We start from the raw sequence: 24299 nt of genomic DNA on the forward strand, positions 1-24299 counted from the left end.
ATCCAAACTGGTCTCCTATCTACATAAGCAAAGGGCACCTCCCTCCATCTAGTTGCCAAAGCCAAAAAATTCTGAATCACCCCTGATTTCCACACAAACTCAGCCATTCATTTACCACTTCCTATTAGCCATACTTAAAATATTCAGATTCCATCCACTTTGCTCCACCCGCTTAACCACTCTTGAGTTAAAACAATTATTTTCTTATGTAACCAACTTCCAATCATACTCCTTGAATCACTCTGAGGCAAGCAGATCTGATTTGGTCCCCTCACTTCCCTGCATAAAAGCCACCAAGGTTCTTGAGGAATTCGTTCTCCTTTCCTGTCAACCTTCTCTCTCTAGTTCCCTTTCATGCTCCATTTTTAGCCCAGTTTCCATCCTCTTGTCTCCAGGCCTGTGCATATCCTGGTTCCCTGTATAGGCTCATTTTATCAGCTAAAGAGTCTTGAGCCTTCAGGGCTCAGAAAAGATGGTTCCATGTGAGGTGGTCCTAAACCAATATTTTTATTATTCTGTTACTGTGACAAAATACCTGAAACCTTTTTTAACTTTTTAAAAGGAAGGGGTAATTTTGGCTTACAATTTCAGAACTTCATTGTGTGGCCTTGTTGCTTGGGCCTATGGTTGCACAGTCCACTGTGGCAGGAGGGTATGTGGTAGAGCTATTCACTTCATGGCAACCAGGAAGGAGAGAGAAGCAACTGGAGGAGACCACTGGCTTCCAATAATCCCTCTGAGGGCATGGCTCCTAAAAACCTAACTTCCTACCTCTTAAATGTTTTACCACCTTCTAACAGTGCCGCAATCATAGGTCTTTGGGGGAAATCAAGACCCAAAACATAGCAACTAGTAAAATGCATTTCCTCATAGCATTTTAAACACCTGTCTGCTTTTCTGCATTCTTCATAAGATTATAAGCTCTGCTGAGGGGAGATAGTATAAATAGATTTTAAAGAACTTTTTCTGATTACAAACCTCTAAAAAAACATATTTAAAGCTACTTAAAAGGAAAGCACAAGATTCTATTAATGACATACACTGATCCTTAGCTTTTTAGTTGATAATGAGCTAATAGCATATTTCCTAACATTTTTTTCCTTTTTTAAAATTTTAGAAATTACCAATCCAAACAGTGTTTTTCTTCTCAACAAAGTAAATGGACTGAGCAAAAATATACTCTGTCTCCATAGTTTCAAGTTTCTTATTGTATAGGTCATTTTTTTCTAAGACTTCTGGGTTCTGAAATTTCAGGCTCCCTGTTATTTTTGGTTAAGGCCTGTGTTACCACTCTGAGAAAGAGACAAGACTACTTCATTAGCTAAGGAATCAGGAACATCTTTACCCTAAAACTACTTCCTTTCTGGTAGGCAAGTTCAGTGAGGATAGCTGCTTAAAAGTATTTCCAGGAAAAAGTTTTAATATTATGATTTTAAGGAAAGTGTCAAGGGATTGGGGATATAGCACACCAGTAAACACCTGCCTATAGCATGCATGAGGTTAGGTTCTGGGTTTGATCCTTACTTAGCAAATGCGCACACATACACACAAAAGTGTCATATTGAAATTAAGATATTTAATGGGCTGGGGTTGTAGCTCAGTGGTAGAGTGCTTGCCTCATGTGTGTGATGCCCTGGGTTCGATTCTCAGTACCACATAAAAAATAAATGAATAAAAATATTGTGTCTAACTAAAAAGAATATTTAAAAAAAAAGATATTTAAAGCTCAGAACCTCTACCATAAAACAAGTGAACTGTTGCTAGGTGTAGGCTAAACTGCAAAAACTAATTTAAACCACAGTGTAACTCATTCTACTAATAGTAATTCCCCCTAAAAAGGAAGGCCCCAAAGACCTGGACAACTGCCATGGTAAACACCAGAGCAGAGACAGGAAGAGAAATGGGCAGTAAAGGAAGGGTAGGGCCTCTGGCACCCAGCACTTGTTGGAACAGGTGGACTGAAGTCAACTTCTCAAAGCTGAAGTATATTGAACAGAACCCCACTTGAATATGTATATATAAATATATAAAGTAAATGAAAAGGAACATGCCACATTTAAATCTAGACCTAAAATTTAACAATCTATATATTTCTACCTTGCTACCATTTAAATGTCACCAGCAAGCAATGTGTACTCTTTTAAGTGTCCCATGTAAGTTAATAGGATTTCTTTTAAATATTTGTATTCTTATATCTATGTCACGAAACACAAACTCACAATTTCCATGTTATTTAGCCTCCTTTTGTATCTTAGAGATTAAAAAAACACTACTTTTGGATAATTTGTTTTTCAACTGCAAAAACTGTAAAGAGCAAACACACCTTCAGTTATCAACATATATCAACAAAGTGGTACTGGTTTTCATCTCCAATGATGCACTGTTTTTTTGTCAAGAAATTTATTATCCTTTACAAACACTATTTTCACTCAATCATTCATAAAAAATGATTTATGATTAAATCTGTAATAAAACCATATAACGTTCATCAATGCATTCAATAAGACCAGTTTCATCCATGGAACATAATAAACCACTTTAAAACAGCAGTTTTCATTTACATCATGTAAGGCTGTCAAACTAAAAAGTATTCCTTATAATGGGCTGTTATCCAAGAAATCCATTTCACTTTACGTTATGTGGTAAAACTGATGGATATATCCTCTGAGAGTAGAATCTGAAAGTAGATTCTATCATCTTTCCAGTCTCTCAAACAAGTTTCACAACAGGAAAATATTTGTGAACAGAGAAATCAAATTCAGGAGGAACCTGTAAAAAAAAAAAAAAACACAGAAAGTCAGTTGCTGCTTTTACTAGTATTTAAGCAGTAAACAGAACAAACACTATTTTTAGTTTCTTGCATTTTTTAAAATGAGGCAGCACAAAAGAGATAAAAAATTGGTTTTAGTGATAAGTCAGGAATTAACCTGGAAGAATAAATTATTTGTTTCTGGGTTAATAAAGGTCATCACAAAACATACTGACGAGCTGTTTTGTATCTTCCAAAAAAGGTTAAAAGGAAAATGGATTTAAATTACCAAAAGAAACTCAAATTAGACCAGGGAATAAAATTATTTTTACTTTCAGGGTTGCTGATGGTACTAACTAATAAAGTGAGAGTCATTAGTAAAGCAGAGCTAGAGAAAAGAAAGATAGATAATAGAAAAATGATGAGAATAAATGAAGTGAAACACAAATGCCACCAAAAGCGCTATGGCCTTGGCCTCTTATGCAGAACTAATGCTAACAGGCTGAAGTGACACTAATGATATAACTGCATTACCAAGGGAAGCCTAGACTCACATCTTCTGAGGTTTTAGAATGAAGTTTTTCAGTTATTGAAACATTCACCTTCCTAAAAGTGGATGACTTTTAAGTACTTGGTACTTTTCCTATATCTTTGTTTTTACCCGCTTTCTTTTTTATCCCAAGTTATTCAGTAATTTACATGAATGGGGGAAAGAAAGCAGACTCAAAATTTTTAGTCACAAAACATGTCAAAAAATGCCTATAATCTCAGCAACTCAGGAGACTGAGGCAGGAGATCACCATCAAGTTCAAGGCCACCCTCAGCAACTTAGTAACATCCTATGCCTCAAGAAAGTGGGGGAGGGGGTGCTGGGGATGTGGCTAAGTGGTTAAGTGTCCCTGGGTTCAATCCCTAGTATCAAAAATTAAAAAGGCAAGCTTTAGTTAATTTACATTTTGCTGATAAAAATCTTTTAGGATGACTTTTGTTCATTTTGTCTACGATTTTTTTGTAATATTTTTTGAAATTTCACAATAATTTTCTCCACAACGTACTTACCTTTGACTCCTTTTTGTGTCCTCCTGCCAACAACTTCATAACCACAAAATTAGGTTTTGCAACCTTTAAAATTCTACTGACCTAAAACAAGAACAAAACAAAATTCATAGTCAAAAGCTTGTTACAGACACAAATACGAATTTGGCACAAAGAAAGTGTTGAAATTTTATTAAATAAAGGCATTTTTAGAACTCCATTTCAGAAAACTCTGAAACCGTGGAAAGGCTGCTGCATCCGCAGCCCTCGAGGGAGCATGAACTGTAGAGTAAGGGTGTATGTTTTCAAATCCTAGTTGTGGCATTAAAAAGCTCTGAGCCTTCTGGCAAGTTTTCTAATCTCTCTGTTCCTTAGTTTCTTCATCTGTAAAAACGGAGATAACTTTACCTGTTTCACAAAGATTTGTTGTGAGGATTAAGTGAGTTAACATATACTGTCATGTGCTTCATAATGATGTTTTGGGCACCAGAATGTTGTTTTGCAATGACATATGTGATGGTGGTCCCGTAGACATCACCTAGAGCCAAACTGCTTTGTCTTAAGTATGCTATGATGTCCACACAACATCATCTAACAAAGCATTCTCAGCACATCTTCCTTCATTAAGTGACACATTAGTGTACAAGAGCTCAGAATATGCCTGGCAAGAAGCTGAGTGTCCTTTGAGTACTAACTGTTACTTCTTTTTCTTTCATGTATGTATGTATGTATATATATATATATATATATTAGTTGTAGTTGGCCAAAATATCTTTATTTTATTTATTTATTTGATGTGGTGCTGAGGACAGAACCCAGGGCCTTGCACGGAACCCAGGGCCTCGAACGTGCTGGGCAAACGCTCTACTGCTGAGCCACAACCCAGCCCCCTAACTGTTATTTCTGATCAACACTTGTTTAAATGCTTCATTTGAACACAATAGTGAAACAAAATTCTGGATTTCTCTCAAGAGAATAATCCACAAAGTTCCCATTGTTGCTTTTTCCCAGACTTCTCAATAGAAATATACATTACTACAAGTTCAGCATCACCTCCCCCTCAACTCATCAGACATCCACACCTGCTTAGCTGATAGTTCCAAGTCTAATGGGTAGCTCAAATTTAACATGTCCCAAACTCCGCCCCTGCCAGGCCTCCTGCCAGTCTTGCCCCCATTAATCAATGAATCCAGTTGCTCAGGTCAAAATCCTTGAAGTTATCCTTGATTTCTTTTTCTCTCACATCTTACATCTAACCCACCAGGCAATCCAGAAAACTTGTTCTTAAAATATAAGGAGAAGGCAATCATGTTTGATAACCTCTACTGTTATCACCACCTTTTTCCAGCACTAATCCTATGGTCTGCTCCTTGACTGGGTCCCCAGTTTCTACCTTTTGCCCTGCAACAGTCTATATCACAAGTCAGATCTGATTGCTCCTCTACTCAAAACCCTCCAGTAAGTAGCTCATGCCTATGTTCCCCACCCCCACTCCAGGAATACAACTCCTTAACTGCTGTTAAAATATCCTGGGCATTAATTGCCCTGTCTTTCTGCATGTAGATTCCAGCACCTGCCCCCACCTACTCATAAGGGCTAGAATTTCTCTCTGTATTTTCTGGTGAGGACAACAAGTGGTCAATAAATCTTTATTAAGTTAATGAAATTCCTACTAAATGCAATATGCCATCTATTACAGGCATGTCTCGGAAATTTTTATATTACCACTTATTTTCCTTTATTAGATGGAATTTGATTTTTTTTCCAAAGTTTCTCTCAGCCAAGTGCAGTGGTGGCACATACCGATGATCCCAGAAATTTGGGAAGCTGAGGCAGGAGGATCATTAGTTTGAGGCCAGCCCCAGCAAGTTAGTGAGAGACTGTCTCAATATAAAAGATAAAAAGGCTGAGAATATAGATGTAGCTCAGTGTAAAGTTCTCCTGAGTTTCATCCCTAGCACCCCTCCCTACAACAAAAATCTCTCTCCTGTCTCATTTTTCTGGCACTGGGGATTGAATTCAGGGCCTCCTTGCACATGTAAGAAAAATGCTTTACCAATGAGCTATATCCTAGCCCATCTCTCATTCAAGGCAATCAGCTCTCTTAAGTCAAACACATCATCAATAATTATCTTTCGAAAGATATTATATACTAGCATAAGAAAATACTTGCATACATAGTTTTCACCCCCTTTTGATTGAAATGGCAGTATACAACATACTGTCCTGCACCTTTTAAACATTACATTCTGAAGAACACTCCATTATAGCACATAAAGATCTTTCTTATCCTTCTTAAAGCTGTCTAATATTCCAATAAATAGATATGTCATTATTTATCAGACTCCTGGCTGATGAATGCTAAAGTTTCTTCCATTGTTTTTGCTTTTAGAAATACGATGCTATAGCAAATACTCTTACATTCATCACTCACTCCCTCAGTTCTTGTTTGTGCACGTATGTACTTGTACCCATTAAAGGAAACTCTTACAGAGTAAATGTATCTCAATAAAGTTAGGAATATAGCAAATTACTAAAATATCAGAAGCCTGAAACTTTATATTGTATTTATTTTCAAAGTTTATTCTGATAGCTTAAAATAAAGTCTTTAAAAGTAATAGTCGTTAAATGGTCATGTTAAATAATGTTCCTGTGATAAATGGCCACATCATTTTTCATATTTAAGACTTAAGGTTAGGCTGGCAAAGCTATTTGAAATCCTTGGCAAAAAAATTACAGTCTGTGTGATATAACCATGTGATATAACGTTCACACAGTAGTAAGATATGTTACTTCCTACAAGCTTACCTCCCTAGAATCTAGTCTTACCTCATGGTCTGGGTTGGGGATATTTTCCAAAATCATTTTTGCCTGCTGAAAGTGCTTACTAGCTGCCACATACAGTTCTGGCGACTGAGGAGGAGGGCTATATTTATTGAGGTCAGACATTTCCTAAAAAGAAGGGGGAATATTAATCAAAGTATATTTAATGTAAAGTATCATTTTAAACTATTATGGAATTCTACATTGAGTATCCATTCATACAAAAATACTGAGGCAAATATACAACATATTTCCTGTTATTTTTCCCTAGGTAATTTATTTTTCAACCTCAATATACTATCAGATATTATTTCATAATTTAATTAACTGGTAATGTGATTCATATATCCAAGAAAACCAAATAATTTTCATAATATTTAAAACTGCTCTTTTCTTATCTGTCCCAATGATACAGTGTTTGACTACCTAATTTAAAACAAGCTGGTTAAGTATGAACAGTACATCTCTAAGAAAGTCTAAGATTAGACTGCATAAAGATTTCACCAAGTAGGTTCACCTTGAACTGTAGGTAGTGCACTGGCGGCGGGGTCATCACACTGTTGAATGGAGCAAACCTGTGCTCATATCGAACTTGTTCACTATCAAGTTCGAATTTGGGTTTGCGTACTTTACCATCCATGTCAAATGCTACCATGGTCTGAAGAAAAGAAAATGAGAAAAGGAAAGCAATATGAGAAAGTAAACATCTTCAATAAACTGTAAACAAATGGCAGTCTATATACATTTGAAACGATTCATGGCTCAGAAGTCAAACAGGAAGAGGAAAAACTGACTTATTATTCACTCTTATTTTATGTTCCATGCAATGGAATGCAAGCGTGTTTTACCACTGAACTGCATCTTCAGCCTGGTTTTTATTTTGAAACAGGGTCTCAGGGACTCGCTAAGTTGCTGAAGCTGACGAGTTTGAGGCTTCGGTGTCTAGAGTTGCTGGGATTATAGGTGTGTATCACTGAACCTGGTTCTGCTTTATGCATTTTAGTTGCTTCAAATTATTTCTGGAGTTGCCAAAAACAACTTAAAAAGTTTGACTCACTGTCTCCTGAAAAATTCCTGCTTTTGCTTATGCCATTCATTGCTCCTAACATACTAACACACTCCTAAAAAATTCCCAAATCCATCACATCCATGAAAGTTTTCCTGTTTATGAGAAGTAAGCTCTTCTTTCTTGTACTACCTGTTTTACACATATGTCAATTGGACTGTCAGGCATTAACTTGGCCATGGATGAAACAAAGACCAATATACTCAGTTTTACAAAATGTCTGCCAGCAGGGTTCAAATGCTTCTTGAAAACAACTAGACTTGAAAAAGAATAACCTTTAAGCAAAGAGGTAAAGTAAAATAAAAGTCAAACTAGAACCTGGAAAGAATCATGAAAAGAGTTCATTTTAAATAGACTGCATAACAGCAATATACTTCAACAACTTACTTTAAACATTCCAGCACACATGTTCTGATATGCCTGGCTCATTGTGATCTCTCTGCTCAATGGACGAACTGTAATTATAGAGAAAATAAAAAATCTTCTATATTCCTTTCCTCTCTTCCTCTTATGTTATTGTAGGAGAAAATTTAATTTTAAAAGATTTTCCAGCTTGTTTATTAAATTTAGACTTCATTTTGCTCCCATAGACTAAATTTTGGTTTGAGACCAAAGTTTGCAAATAATACAACTGAAAATCTAACAATAATTTTACAGCTGTAAAATTCTAGTATGAAGTAATTTTAAACCTTTCTGAATTCACCAGAGACTTAACCTGTTAATACAGAGAAACCCATGAATAGTCATTCAATAACCAACACAAACTGCTTACATCCCAAGGAAACACAAAGTAGTATTTTATGACTGTAGTGGTATCTGCCCATAAGTGATCTATGCAGTCCCTTTAAAATACTTCTCTTTCCTCGTGGTTCTTGGACTATGCCACAGGAGTTCTGTGCTACCTTCCTGTGCCTAGCTGTAAAACTATCTCCTTTTAAGCCCTCTGGCTCTGCCCATATCTTGTTCCCTAACCTATCTGGCCTCAAAACTCCATGTGGATATTTCCTGATACAACATCTCCTGATACATGGAACAGCAAAGAAATAAAAGGAAAGCAAGGAAAGGAAACAAAAGGGCTTAATCACTATTACTGGGGCTCAGTTTCTACCTTTTAATCTCTGAAGGGATGAAGAACTAAAATATAATGACTAATTCACTCATTACGATTCACAAGGAGCTTTCCATCTATTTCTTTGTTAAAAGTACACTCCACTGTTCTTTAGTAAGTTGAAAAGAAGTCCACAGCACCTTTCTTTTTTTTCTTTGTTTTTTTACTGCTACGACCTTTCTGCTGTTCTTCCATTATCCTTTCCTCTGCCATCTGTGAACCATCAGCACGACTCAATGTTGACATCAACCATGCATAAAGGAATTCAGAGAGGTACCTTGAAGGACACAAAAATGTCAGTTAACAGTACATGTCTAAATTAGATAGCTTTATAAACACATGTATTAGTAATAATGAATAGTTTTTATTAATTTATTTATTTAACCTTTAGGTGCTAGGGATAGAACCCAGGGCCTCATACATACTAAGCACATGCTTTACCACTGACTATATACCTTTAGTCCCAAATATATAGTTTTATAATGCTTTCAGGTTTTATGGCAACTGATGACCATATTCAATAATAGATTAAGTTTCTAAGAAATAAGCATTAAGCTGGGCCTGGTGGTGCACACCTGTAATCCCAGTGGCTTGGGAGGCTGAGGCAAGAGGATCACAAGTTCAAAGCCAGCAGCTTAGGGGGGTTCTAAGCAATTTGGAGAGATCCTGTCTTGGAGGGAGATATGTATACACACACACACACACACACACACACACACATATATATATACACACATACACACATATATACATTATATACACATACAAATATATATAAATAAAAAGAAAATAAAAAGGGCTAAGGATGTGGCTCAGCAGTTAAACACACCTGGGTTCAATCCCTGGTCCCCCCCCAAAAAAGAAAAAGAAATGACCTTATTAAAACTGATTTGACTTTCTCTTTTCACATTTTATATAACTTTTTTCTTTAAAATTTGTTCTAGCTATACATTATAGTAGAATGTACTTTCACACATCATACATAAAGAGTATAACTTTTTGATAAATATGTACATACATAAAACAAATGAATGCCCACTAAATTGTTTTTATTATCAGGACACTTTTCATCTAGGTCTATTAAGAAAAAAAATTTTTTTTACCTCCTAATCATAAAAGCAAGCAAAGCAAGTAAAACAAAGAAATTCAGAAAATGACATAAAATTACTGGCATTACACAATACCATTCTAAAAACATAAAAACATTTAGGCTTGTAACTTAGTTGAGTTTAGTCAATAAGTACAAAATAGAATATTCTACCACATACTTAATTTTTCAGAATTTTAAACAAACCAAGCCTGAGAAGTAACCAACCTGGGATATGAATATATCTTTTGTAAGATACTCAATAATAAACGAACTACAGTAAGTGAAAATAAAAAAGATTTATAAGAAACTTCATGATCAAGTTTTGTGCCTATTTTCAATATTTTCTAGAAAAATGTAAGGCAGTTTACAATACTAAAACCCATATAAAACAAAATATTTTAAAGTAAAACAGAAACTAGTATAAAGACAAATGGAATGACAGTATTATATTATGAAGCTAAACCAACTATTATGTTTTTTGAAGCTAAGGGAAAAAGGGAATGTAATTTTATCTGATAAACAAAAAGCATCTTATTTCATATGAAGGGAAAATAACTCCTGGCACTCGATTTAAGAAAAGCATTTATTGGGTGGGTGTGGTGGTACATGCCTGTAATTCCAGCTATGGGAGAAAGCTCACAAGTTCGAAGCCACCTGGACAACTTTGGGTGACTCTCAAAAAATAGAAAGGTCTATTTAATCCCCAGTACCATAAAAAGAAAGAAAAGCATTTGTTATAGTATCCTTTTATGGATACAAATACAAATGAAATATTTTTCTCCTCTACAATATAAAATCTGAGGAGATTTTATATATTTATGTATGTATCTCCTCTATCTTAAATCTGAAAAATGAATGGTGCCTTCTATCTCTAAATTATTTAATCAAAGGACAGATGAATCAAGGGAGAAACAGGGTTCAGGCTTTTCTTCTCAAACATCAGGTACTTCCAAGAGCTTTTTACAAAGTGCTTTATCAAAATTAATTTATAATTATCTAAACCAATGGTTTTCAAATTGCCACCTGTGGATCCACAGCAGTGTCACCTCTGAATTAATTAGGAGAAAAAATTGGGTCCTATGCTACACTTACTAACCTAGGAACTCTAGGGATTGAGCTCAGTAAGTGACTATGGTGCATGTTAACAATGAAGAATCACTGTTTCTGCTGTTCATTTGAAAAGGGTCAACATGCTTTGGGGATCACATTCATGAATAACAACAGATTATTTTGAAAAATATAGGAGTCCAACCTAAATTTGAAGCCAAAAAGCAGGTCAGTACATGAAGGCCACAGGAGTACTTATAGGCAAAATTAACATTTCTTTTGTTAGTAAGGTATGAATCTGCTTATAAATTTTAATGGTATATTTACCATTCATTTGCTGAATTAAGATCCCAATTCTTTGAGAAAAAAAAAAGTCATACTTTCATCTGAGAAAACAAGAGCAAAAGCTTCCAAGTAGGTTCCTCAAGCACAAAGAAAAAGGAATTTGAGCCCATTCCTCTACAAAAATCAAGAGGAATATCTACTATGAGCTAATAACAAAATGTATTCCAAGTAGCATAGGTTAGTTGGTTTTATCTATATAAATGTTGAAAAATAAAACAAGTAAATTATCCTCTTATTATCACAGTCAATATTCAAATTCAAGTTTCATAACCATAACCGAGAGTTCTGTTAAAATTCCTTGCTGCTAATGATAACAGTAGAAAAAAATATTTTTTAAATTAAATAAACTCAAATAGATTTTAAAAGGCGAAATGTAAAGTTTACCAAATTTAGGTGTTTGTGATGAGCAACACAGGTAATTGGTAATTTTAATTATCTCCATACTCTGCCAGACTAGGACTGGTTCAAGATACCTGAATTCATTAACACTCAATGTTCTTAAAATTATTATCTATGACAGCTTCGTCATGCCTAAGATAATGCCAACACACATTGTCTTAGTAAGTTTCTTTATTATGTCCTCCAATGAAAGGGAAGAACTAATCTCCTGAAGATCATCCCTCATCAACTCCAGAGTTAAAACACTAAGTTTCAGCGCCAGAGCATGAAACAGTTATGTTCTTAGTGATCATCCTGGCTGTGATTTCTTCCCAGGAGAAATAAGACCTGGTTCCACTGTGAACTTTCACTCCATCAAGTACATCCACAGCCACTACTAAGTGCTCTTAAGTCAGGGCAAAATGAGTTTTCTTCATAAAAATAAATAAAAGATCTTCAACTAATATATTTACTTTGGGGCCACTTTTATTGATTTTTACATAAATATTCAAATGGATGGGAAAACATCTGTAAAATGTTACACCACTAAAGACATTCAAATTGATGCAGCTCTAATTTTCAACAGCCATTTTCCCAACTATCCTATATCTAAACTGTATTAAATGAATGAGTACTCTGATATTACATTATTTTACAGATGCTCTCTCAGATCTTATACACTCCATCCACCAATTTTAACTCAAACTGTTCTCTTACCAGTATATGTAATAGTACTCATGCATGCTATAGAGTTCCAATTCAAAGCCACTTAGAAGATACTGTATCATAATTCGAAGGTTATGGTAAAGGACCCAGGTTCCTAAACAAGCCAAATGTTGCCTTTGGGGTTCTTGTTTCAACAGCATAGTGTGAAGTGCTGCATCAACCTTCTCTGCCTGTCAAAATATCATAACATTGAGGATTTTTTTAATGTAATAAGAGAACTTAAAATCTCATTACCCAAAGATCCTACTTTGAAATGCATTTTTAGTTAGATTTATATGCAAAGTTCTCATTTCACAAAGGTAACATTTACTTAAATGCTTCTTTAATTAAGAGACACCCATTTTAAATAACAAAATACAAATAGTTGACTTAAGGTCTTTACACATACTGTCAATAAATATCACTGCTCCCACAAAATAACTTAAAAATTAACAAATTTTTATTATGTCAACTTGCTATAAAACCATAGTTGTCTATAATATTTCAAAATTTATCCTCATTATCAAGGAAGTAAATTGTTTATCAGCTTGGATTATTGTTGTTTCTTCCTAGAACCTTCATATAGTGAAAAATTAAATATTTAAACTATTGTTCCAAAGCATTGTTTTTGAAAATCTAGGCAAAGTGTGAGAATTAATTTTTGAAAAAAAAGGCAACTTGGCTCTTACCTCATCCTGCAAGGTAGCAAATTCCTCAAGAATATGACCAAGCTTATCTCTCTGCCGAGCTCTGTTATGTCCATGGATCTGAATAAGACTACAAAATGGCTGTAATACACATATAATTTGTTAACAACCAATGTGGCATCTCCTTACACAAGAATCTACATTCCACGTTCTCAAAATCTGGCTTCAGGGGAAAAAATGCTGAGTATTTTAAGAATCATGCCTACACAGGTGCTAGTTTTTAAAGAATGTAACACCAGAATTTATCAATAACTAGAAAAAAGGATGAAATTATACTGTTATTGTGTGTTCATGTATGAGCATGAAACAACAAATCCCATCATTATGTATGACTATAATGCAGCAATTTAAAAATGTGGGAAGAAAAAACAAAAGAAAAAAGTGGCTGCTGGTGAAACCTGTTTTCAAATGACAAAAATATCTTCCTTCAATCTTGAGATATCTTCCTGAAATTTCAAGAGGATAATTTCATTTGTTTATTTTAATCCAAAATCTAGTGTTCAAAGCTGAAGTTTCTGTGCTACTTTAAATACAACAGAATACCTAACAATTATATGGTTTGAGTAATGGCCCATGTGTATAAACAGTAAGGTTTTTCTATTCCTAATCTCCTTATATAGTGCTCTCATAAAATAACATTTCTCTAATCAGATGGTAGACATGTGTGTCAGAATGCTCTGATTTTAAAAATATGAGTAAGATCTCTGAAGAGTAAATTTTATATCTCCTCTGATCAACTACCCAAAGAGAGGTACAGAGAAGGTACAGGCTGAACATCTCTAATCTGAAAACTCAAAATCCAAAACTTTTTGAATGTTGTCATGATGCTCAAAAAGTTTCAGATTTTGGAGCATTTTGGATTTTTAGATTAGGGATACTTATTAATTCATAAAGTCTATGGAAATATTCTAAAATCTGAAAAAATTCAAAAATAGAAACAATTCAGGTCCCGTCAAATTAAGAGATAGCAAACCTGAGTTAGCATCTTATTCTTTAAAGAGCAAGAAGTTTAAAAGCAATGTGCCTGATAAAATGTTAGTGATAAAAATGAAATCTGATCTTCTACTAATTTGTTCTTTTGCCACACCACATTGCATTGCTATACATATTTATTAAACGAAATTAGGCCCCAAAGAGCTACCTGGTTGAGTTCTCTAAGAGATATGCTTATAAAATTAAATTTAAAAATTTGTTTTGAATAATTTAATCTACTACAAGGTTTGCATTTTTCCTAATTATCTGAGGCTTGGAAAAAAAGAGTTTATGACCTTGCCTAGATTAACTTTAATAAAATCCTGTTCTCACTAAGGTAATATGCAGTATATAAGAATGTTGTAAATCTTATAAGGTCAAAAAAAGTAAATTTCTATGTTCATTTAAAACAAACAAACAAAAAAATTAGGAACAAATGCTATTTTCCCAGCTGGGAGCCTGTGGCCCCTCAGGCTGCAGTGAGAGGCCATCCTAGGCTTCCTCTGGATCTAACAACCAGACAGGAGGGCTACAGATTATAAAGTCAAGTGTTAATACTCAGGTGTTAAGAGGAGACAGCATTTTTAAAAATTTATTCACTGAATGTGAAGAAGAAACAGATAATAAAAATGCATAAATTAATAACATTAAAGGGCTTATGCCCCAAAATTTTTAGAGCATCCATCACAACCCAAATTATAGATCTTACCCGAACACAGTGAGTAACAAAGGAATCAATACAGTCCTTAGCCTGGTGATTATTATATAGGCAGCATCTGTAAGAGAATATTCACATCATTAACATCAAACTATCTGGCTTAGATAAAAGAAGCAGTGTGTGCTATTAACAGAGAAGGAGAGAAAAGTAGAAAACAGAACCAGAAAAACTACCAAGTTACAGAATGTTAGCATTAGATTAAGAAACATTTCACTATTGCTATGTTGTGCAGAGTAAGTGTATGGTATTTCCAATTTCTTTAGTTCTAAATTTGGACAATCTAAGTTCAATCTAATAAGATCAAACTAGCAAGGAGAAAAGGAAAAACCAAAGTCCCACTTTTCCACGAACTCACTTCAAAATCATATATTTTCCTACAACTGATATCAGCATCGACTGCGCTCGTGATAATAGCTACAAAGAAAACAGAGTCTCCCAATTCTTTCAAAATGTATCCCCATTTCCAACCACAGACTATAAATTTCCACCAATTCATCCTCTGACACCTTATGTTCTGTCTTTACAAAGTAGTTTCCTTGCTGTGTTCCTTGTTTCAGTTAACAATTCTGATTAATACCTTCCTGGAGCAGTCTCCAATGTACCTGTTTCTTGACCTTGAGGGAGCTGGAGGTTGAACAGATAGGAAGATTAAAAAAATAATAATATTCTTACAGAGATCAGTGTTGACAACTTGCTATTCATTTTTACAAGTAAGTACTCTGCGAAGAGCCTCAAAATTAACAGCCATAATAATGTAACAGAAAATGACAGTATACCTAGCAGACTAGATAGGGAAAAAAAAGCATACTTAGAACAAGGAATTGATGGAATTAAAAAATACTGAAAGGTTCCTTATATTTTTAATATCAAAGTAAGAAAATTACTTAAGATGAAAATAGCACTTGTTTTCTGGATCTAAAAATAATGATTTTCAAGTTTAAATATTTAGTAGATCTAGAAGACCTAGAATACCAAGATTTCTAAAAGAAAGAAAGAAAGAAAGAAAGAAAGAAAGAAAGAAAGAAAGAAAGAAAGAAAGAAAGAAAGAAGAAACAGATGGAGGCAATAATTAAGAATGTAATAACAGGGAAAAGGATCTGTTTGGGAGACTTTTATACCTTAATGACTGAATTCCAGTACAATTAACAGAAAATCATACATGAATATTCTGGTAAAACTCCTGAATTCTTAAAGAGAAACTTAAGAAACAATGCTCCAGAAGGAAGTTTCAAAACACAGGAAAAAGAGAATCACATCAGCATTAGATTTTTTTTTCCTTTTCTTAATAAGGTGCTAGGGATTAAACCTACCCTGGGCTTGTGCACGCTAGGTAAGCAATCTACACTGGAGCTACATTCTCAGCCCATAAGATTTCTTATCTGTTACTCCAGAATTTTATAAACAGAAGAAAAAGAGCTATGGCTACCACACAATGAATTTTGCCATATAATCAATACTCATTATTCATGGTAGTTATGTTCTATAAAACTGCCAAGAACAATGAATTAGACTATAATCCCAGAGGAAACACTGGGTTAGGTACGTACGAGCCTCTGGTCACACTCTTATCATAAAGTAAACAATATATAACCTTGGTTTATGCATATTTCTGTTTAAAGACACATTGAATTTATGGCCCAACAGCACTATAATACAGCATGTCTAAGTGAAGCTTATGTATACATGTATTTTCTCCATAAGGCATTTCATCACCTTCTTATGCTAAGGAAGGCTAGACAGCATGCCACAATGGATGGGATCATTTTAAACAGTGAAAAAAAAAACACAAAAGTCACAACCACATGGGAAATGTAGCAGTAAATAGAAGTGTTTATAGCATGTGATCTGAAACAAGAAAGTAGAGTTGTCTATTGGACTTCAGAATGTGCTGCTCTGTATGTGTTCCCTGTCTGCACACATCTGTAAAGATGGTGAAAGCAGTGCAAATAAATTATGGGTTACAAATAAATTATAGTGAGTAGGTAAATTTGCAAATAGAGTCCCAAACTATGAAGATCAACTACAATTTCATCTAAATGATAATTAATTAAAAGTGACAATATGTAATCAAAGAGCTAGACGGACTGTTAAAAAGAAAAGGTGAAATGCAAATTAAATGGATTAGATATTTTTGGGGGGGAGCAGGAGGGGATGGAGGAGGTCCTGGACATTGAACCCTGAGCTTCTTTCCATGCTTAAACATGTGTTCTACCACTGAGGTATATTCCCAGTTAGATACTATTTCACATACATCAAAAATGGTCAAAATTAAAAGTTTCATAACGCCAAAGCATATATTATAAGAAAATGAGCACTCTACACACTGTTGCCCAGCACACAAATTGGTTGAATTACTTTGGAAAGTAATTTGGCCAAATAAAATTGCAGATGCACAGGCTTGATGATCCAGAATTCAACTTCTAAATATATATTCTATATGCACAAAGAGATATTCAAAGATGTTCACTATAGCACAATTTTAATAATGATAAATTAGAAACAACAAAAAATATCTCATTGTAGACCAATGGAAAATAAACTAAAATATATTCAAAGGGTGTATTTTAGTTAATTCAGATAGGTTTGCATGAATCAACTTGGACAGGTATAAAAATCCCAACATGGAAAGAAAAAAACAGGTAGAAGAAAAATATATACAATGTGACAGAATTTTAAAACAGATAAAACTAGAATGTTGCTATGGACACACACATTTGCTGAAAGTACACAAGCATTCACAGGAAAGATACACATAAATTGTCATATCATGGTAACCTCTAGACTGAAAAGCTAGGGAAAGGCAGAGATTTGAAATTTGAGTCAGCAGCTCCCAAAATACAACCCCTATTTCCCCTGGTGGTGGGGTGGCCTTGAGACACTTGCAAAGGAGAACACAAGATCTAAGTACTATTAAGACCTTATTTGCTTTCTGCATTTATTCTCTCACAAGTATACAATGGAGTTTCCACAGGCTCCTGGCATGTGATTCCATAGCAGATTATAAAGAATATAAAGGGGTCTTAAAACAAAGTTTGAAAATTCTTTTTTTTTTTTTAGTTGTCAATGGATCTTTATTTAATTAATTTATTTATATGTGGTGCTGAGAATCAAACTCAGTGCCTCACAAAACACTAGGCAAGCGCTCTATCACTGAGCTACAACACTAGCCAGCCCTTAACAATTTAATTTAGTTATTTATACCCAATTCCAGCCCTATACTGGGACTTCTCAGAAAGCTCCACCCTCTGGGTTGCACATGGTTCACTCTCTCAATTCACTCATGTACAAATATCACTACCTCCAAAATCAAGGAGCCAGCTAAGGAAGGTTTTCTTTCTTTCTTCGCCCCTTCCCCACCCCACTTTTTGTTGTTGTTATTACTGTTTTTGTACTAGGGACTGAACCACCCAGAGATACTGTGCGACATTATCTCCAGCCCTTCTTATTTTTTATTTTGAGACAAGGTCTCTAGTATTAAGTAGCCCAGGCTGCCTCTGAACTTGGGATCCTTTTGCCTCAGTTTCCCTAGTCACTGGTATTACGATTGTGTACTAGATCTGGCCCAGCAAAGGATTCTTGATGAATGCCATCTTTCTGGCTTGCAGAGAACTATTAGCTGTCTTATCTCTGTGTCTTCATATGGGATGGGGAAGTGCTAGCCCACGCCCTCTAAACCCTTTCTCTTTTTATAAGGACAATAATCTCATTATAAATGCTTTACCCTCTTGACTTAATCTAAACCTAATTAACTCCCAAATATCCTACTTCCAAGTACCACCACACTGAAGGTGATGGTGGTAACACATGAGTTTTCAGGAGTCACAAGCATTTAGTCCAAAACAGCAGCATAACCACCTACAAAAAAGAAATATGTAGAAGAACTTTCAAATTAAGAAGAAAAAAAGAAACTTAATCAAAACTGGATCAAAACAGAAAAATATAAGAAAAAAGAAAATACACAGTAAATAAGCCTAGGAGAAAGAAAGAAAATGAAATAATCTATTTCAATGAATAGGTCGAATTCTACTTTTAACAGATTGAAGTAGTAAAAATTGAAAACAAAACCCAGTTGAAAACCATGTAAAAGAAACCCATTAAAATGATGATAGAAGATGATTTAAAGAAAAAGGAAAGAACAATGAGATGCCAGACCTATTTTAAATAGAGAAGAGGGGCTGGGGCATGGTTCAATGTTAGAGAGGTTGCCTGGCAGGTGTGAGGCACTGGGTTCAATTCTTAGCATCACATATAAACAAACAAATAATTAGAATAAAGGTCCACTGACAACTAAAAACATATTTAAAAAAAAAAAAAGAAGACAAAGTAGCAATAGCAATATTAACATGAAATAAGGTGGTACTTATGGTTGAAAGCACTAAACATGGTACAGGGACAGTGTATAACAATAAAAGGCACAACTGACAAGGTCAGCATAATAATTTAAAATCACATGTACCAGGGCTAGGGTGGTAGCTCAGTGGTAGAGAGCTTGCCTAGCAAACATGAGGCGCTGGGTTCAATCCTCAACACCACATAGAAATAAAATAAATTGTATCTACAGACAACTTATATATATGTATATAAAAATCATATGCACCAAATAGCAGTTACAAGCATGAAGCAAAACATTTAAGAATACAAGGAGAATTCTATAAATTTTGGTAATTTGTTTTATTTGAAAGTGTATGTGTGTGTATATAATGTATGTATACGCTATGTTGTTTGGAATTAGGTAGATAAAAACTGCATAACAAACTCAATCGAACTTTGCATTCTAAGACAAAATTTTCTTTTTTTATATGTGTAATAGATATGAAAATCAGGCATGCACTCAATCATACAACAAATAAAATCAACTAGATTTTATAACTGGGTAAAATCAGAAAAAACAAAACATTATCCAAAAGTTTTTACCTGAAAAGTAAATATACTTAAAAGTGACTCTTGGATTACAAAAAAGGAAAAACAAAAATGTTATAATATCTGTAGAAAGATACCAATACAAAGATTACTTCCTACTGAAATAAGTTGAATCATAAACAAAATAATCAATCTTGAATATCTCATTATTAAAAAAATAACTAAAGAAAGATGTAAAAAGTAACAATGACAACTATTACAAAAGCAAAAGATTATTTCCATTAACATGATGTTCAAGTTTGCTATGACCACTGTATATTTGATTTTGTTTTAGCATCTAGAAAACAAAGAAACAAAATGAAATAACTAATGTACAGTATAAAATAAAGGATAAAATTATCTCTTAGGAAAGAAATTTCAATTATCACAACAGCAACAGCAGCCAATAGCAAAAAAGAAAAGGAGGAAAAAATCGTAGGTACTACCTAAGATTTATCAAGAAACACACAGGATCCACATGAAGAAAACAAATAAAAATAATACTATGTCATTTGATCGTAAGATTTAATAGCATAAAAATAAGAACTCTTAAAATTAATATTTAATTCCAATAAGAATTCTAGGTTTTTAAAAAGCCTGCGGAAAATTATCCTTAACATTTTGATGGAAGAATAAAAATACCAAAGAAGTACCAAAAGAGTCCTGAAAAAGAATTAGTGCAGGAGTATATAACAGATATTAAACCTTCAGAGAAAGGCATGATTTTTTTTTCCAAGAATATATCACTGGAACTTAAATAAATCCCAATATGTAAGGTATTTTGAAGTAATATAAAGACATCATTATAACAAGAGTGGAAAAATGGTTTCTGCTTTACTCAAAGGGCTATCAAGCATGCAATAAAGTTGCACTTCTATTTTCATTTCTAGTACAGGAAAATATTTCAGAAGGATAATAAAAACCAGAAAAATCTGTGGAAAAAGATTTAAGTGCTGAAAAGGATAACCTATGAGTTGAGGAAAATTATTTACCTCAACAACAAAATAAGCAGACAAAAATGGCCATACAGAAAGTAGAAGTTTTGATGTGGTAAAATAGATTAAGGAAAAAAAAATCCATATTGCCTATCAGGGGATAATAAAGAGAATTAACTTCCTATAATATACAAAGAACTCTTAGAAATATGCCAAAAAATAAATCACTTAACAAAGCTAATGGGCAAAGTTATAAGCAACTTATTAAAAAATTATAAGTACCAATAAATAGTATATCTGAGCTCAAATTACTCAACACACAGAAAAAAATTAAAAGTAATGAGTAATACCTTCTGCTGTTCATGATGTATATGGAAAGTAAACTTTTTCATACTGTTGGTTGGCATAGAAATTGTTATAATCTTTTTAAAAAGAAATTCTGGAAATATCTGTTAAAGTTAAAACTACACAGGTTTCTTCACCCAGTAACCCTATTCCCTTAGACTATTTTCATTTTATGAAATATCTGGGAGCCATTAAAAAATTTTGTTATATCTACATCAGGTAATTTGGGATGCAAGGCTACCATGTATCTCTCTTTTTCTCTCCATTTTTTTGTTTTTTGCATTATTTGGTATTAAGTCCAGGGGCACTCTCCCACTGAACTACATCCTCAGCCCTTTTTAGTTTATATTTTGAGACAAGAGTCTTGCTAAATTACCCAGGCTTGCTTCAAACTTGCAATTCTCCTGCCTCAGCTTCCCAAGTAGCTGAGTTTATAGATGAACATCACCATGCCCAGCTATCATTTATCTTTAAGTGAAATAAAGATAAAGTAGGGGAGTGTGGCAGGGTGAGGGAGAAGTGATGTGGAAGAATACTGGCTAAATTATACTGTTATATTATATACATGTACAAATACGTTAACATCAAATCACACCATTACGTACAACTATAATGCAGCAATAAAAAAGGTGGAGGAAAAAAAATTTTTAAAGTTAAGGTTTTTAGATTTAAAAGATTTTAAAAAGCAATCCACAAAAACTTAAAAATTCATGACAAAAACAGTCTAATGATAGTTCCTCACTGCCCACAAAATAAAAACCAAACCTTACCAGAACATTCAAGAGTCACTCATACCTTATTCCAAATTTCCTTATCACCTACCTCCCATTCATTTGTTCAACAAGTATATACTGTGTGCTTACTACATACCAAACACCATTCTAGCATTTATGACACATCAGTCAAAACATCTGGCTATTTTAATAGAATAGCCAAAAATACCTGCCTTGCTTTTGTGGAGTTTATATTCTAACTGGGGGAATAGAGAGAAAGAAAGATAGAAAACAAACATAATAAAAAGTTAATTATAAAGCATAAAAAAAATTTATGGAAAACAGAAACGGATTGGAGGTGGAGATTCCAATTTTTAAACAGCTCTCACTGAGGTGACACTCCAGGATTGAAGTCTGACATTCGGGTGTCAACCAAGGGGTTTTCTAAGACTCACTCATATCTTATTTCTAAGGAAAATGCCCCCTCCTACCCTCCACTCTCTGCAAAGACTTGTGAGTAAAAGAGTTCCCACATGTTCCAAGAATAGCAAGGAGGCCAGTAAGGGAAGGGAGGAGACAAAGTCAGAGAACGGGCAGGAAAGATCTAGACGTAAGAACACCAAATCTTATAGGCCCAATCATAAGGATCATCGTTTTTATTTCAAATGAAACAGGAATGTAACCAACACTGTATATCCTTCCAGGGACAGTCCTTACCAATGGGAATAGGGGCTAAATTCTCAAGCTCCCTTATCCCTGAGAAGGACAACTCTGAGGTTTTCAACCACACTGTTTTTCAAAGGCCCCTATAGAACTAAACCAAAGTTACTATCTATGGAGTGCACTTGATGATCCCACTTGCTCACAACGCTGCCAGTTTTTCCTGGGATTATTTCCTAAAATACATTCACATAAATCTTAGTCTCAGGGTCTGTTTCCAGGGAATCCAACCTAAGACAATAAGCTACCAGAGTTTCACATAATATGTGGCATAATTTATTCAAAAAATTGCTGGTAAGAAGGCTGAACTACTAATTGTTTTTAAAATATATTTCATACTCTCATGCCTCTACAGATGCTGGGCTTTTGTTGTTGTTGTTGTTAAGAAATAAAAATGACTCAGTTCCTCTCTCCCCATCAGAAAAGTCCTCCTCATTTCTTAAAACGTGAACTTAAATGATGATTTTTTTTCCTACAAGCCATCCTTTCCCAGTTTCTTATGACAACATGTTTCCAGAACAATGACTACTAGATAATCATTTAAAGATCAATTATCTACTTTAATTTTTATATAGACTCAGATCAAAAAGAGATATCTTATTTTTATAATTACTTCCCAAAGTCTATAACAGTGCCTTGCATATAAACAGTCCAAGACAAATTTAAACAGTATGTGGCAGAGATGAGTTAATTTTAACAAGATCTGAGTTATTTTTATATAGAGACTACATTCCAAACTATTTTTATATTTTGTTTGTAAAGAAGGAGTGCAGAGAACTTTGACTTTTTTAAAAAAAATGCATACATTATAAATTGTCTTATAACACTTACTTGGGGGAAAGCACCGGAGGACTGACAAAAGACCGAAGTGCATCTTTCACCATATCTTGCATGAGATGAGTTCCAAAGACCTTTTTATTATCCACCAGGAATGTGGTCTTAAAATAAATTTTATATGTATTAGTAATGCTGCCAAACAAGTTGACGTTACTGAGACATGAGAATATTACCTTTAAATACAAGCAATTAAAATATAAAAATGGTGGAAAACTTTTATAAATCACTGAATCCACAGTGAGTACTGTTTATTCTTATGTAAAATGTATTCTGAATTTTAAAAATATATGTAGAAATAAACATACCCCTATACAAGAATTAATCAATGAGTTGACAGTACTAAGGATATGTCAAATGAACCCATACATGAGGACTCCATAAGTTACAAAATATTTAATGGCTAAAAATATTAAGTTATTTGATCACTTTTTTGAGGCACTGGTGATCAAACCCAGGGCCATGCACATGCTAAAAATGCTAATACACACAAACTTTGTAAAAATAAACAAAAATATTTATAAGTTTGTGTTTAATTTCCTTCCTTTAATAATCTCAATGTTTTAATGTTTAATATACCAGAACTTCTTTAATTTCCTAATACTCATTTTATTTTTAATTTACATAAATTAAAGTTCATACTTTGTACAGTTCTAGAATTCACAAATGCATAGTTGTTTAGTTTTACAATCAAGGTACTGAACAATTACATCATATCCCAAATATTCCCTCATGTGATCACTTTGAAATCAAGACCTCATCCCATACCAAATCCCTAGTAACCACTGATCTATTCTCCAACTCCATTGTTTCATCATTTCTAAAATGTAAGATTAAATCAGGATGTCTTTGAAACTGGCTTCTTTGATGCCAATGAGGTTCATCTGCATTAGTGAGTGTATCAATACTTTATTCCTTTGTATTTCTGAGAGTATTCCACTGTGTATATTTACCACAGTATCTTTATCCATTGCCCAGCTTAAGAACATTTGCATTGTCTCTGTTATTGATGTTCAAAAACAAAATAGCTCTAAACAGCGGTTTTTGGGAGAATGTCAGATTTCACTTCTCTTAGGGAATCAACTAGGACTTTGCATGCTTAATTTTATA

The 24299-nt window shown here is 34.0% G+C and overlaps 1 protein-coding gene across 6 annotated transcripts in view; it reads right to left on the minus strand.

The window, feature by feature from the left end:
* Nucleotides 1–2258: 2258 nt before the first annotated feature.
* The window catches only part of Naa35 (N-alpha-acetyltransferase 35, NatC auxiliary subunit), a 93257-nt gene continuing 71216 nt past the window's right edge, over nt 2259–24299 (minus strand). For 4 of the 6 annotated variants that reach the window (XM_026404460.2, XM_026404459.2, XM_026404463.2 and 1 more), the window contains 10 exons: nt 23187–23293; nt 14735–14801; nt 13036–13134; nt 12359–12537; nt 8922–9058; nt 8061–8128; nt 7125–7265; nt 6614–6736; nt 3809–3889; nt 2260–2769 (listed from right to left, as the gene is read on the minus strand). In XM_026404460.2, the coding sequence (XP_026260245.1) occupies nt 2710–2769; nt 3809–3889; nt 6614–6736; nt 7125–7265; nt 8061–8128; nt 8922–9058; nt 12359–12537; nt 13036–13134; nt 14735–14801; nt 23187–23293 (1062 nt within the window). In that variant the 3' untranslated portion in view covers nt 2260–2709. Of the gene's footprint in view, nt 2770–3808; nt 3890–6613; nt 6737–7124; nt 7266–8060; nt 8129–8921; nt 9059–12358; nt 12538–13035; nt 13135–14734; nt 14802–23186; nt 23294–24299 lie in introns of all 6 variants that reach the window. The other 2 variants (XM_026404461.2, XM_026404462.2) reach the window with 1 other exon arrangement.

The sequence above is a fragment of the Urocitellus parryii genome, chromosome 4 (assembly GCF_045843805.1).
Source record: "Urocitellus parryii isolate mUroPar1 chromosome 4, mUroPar1.hap1, whole genome shotgun sequence".
Lineage (NCBI taxonomy): Eukaryota > Metazoa > Chordata > Mammalia > Rodentia > Sciuridae > Urocitellus > Urocitellus parryii.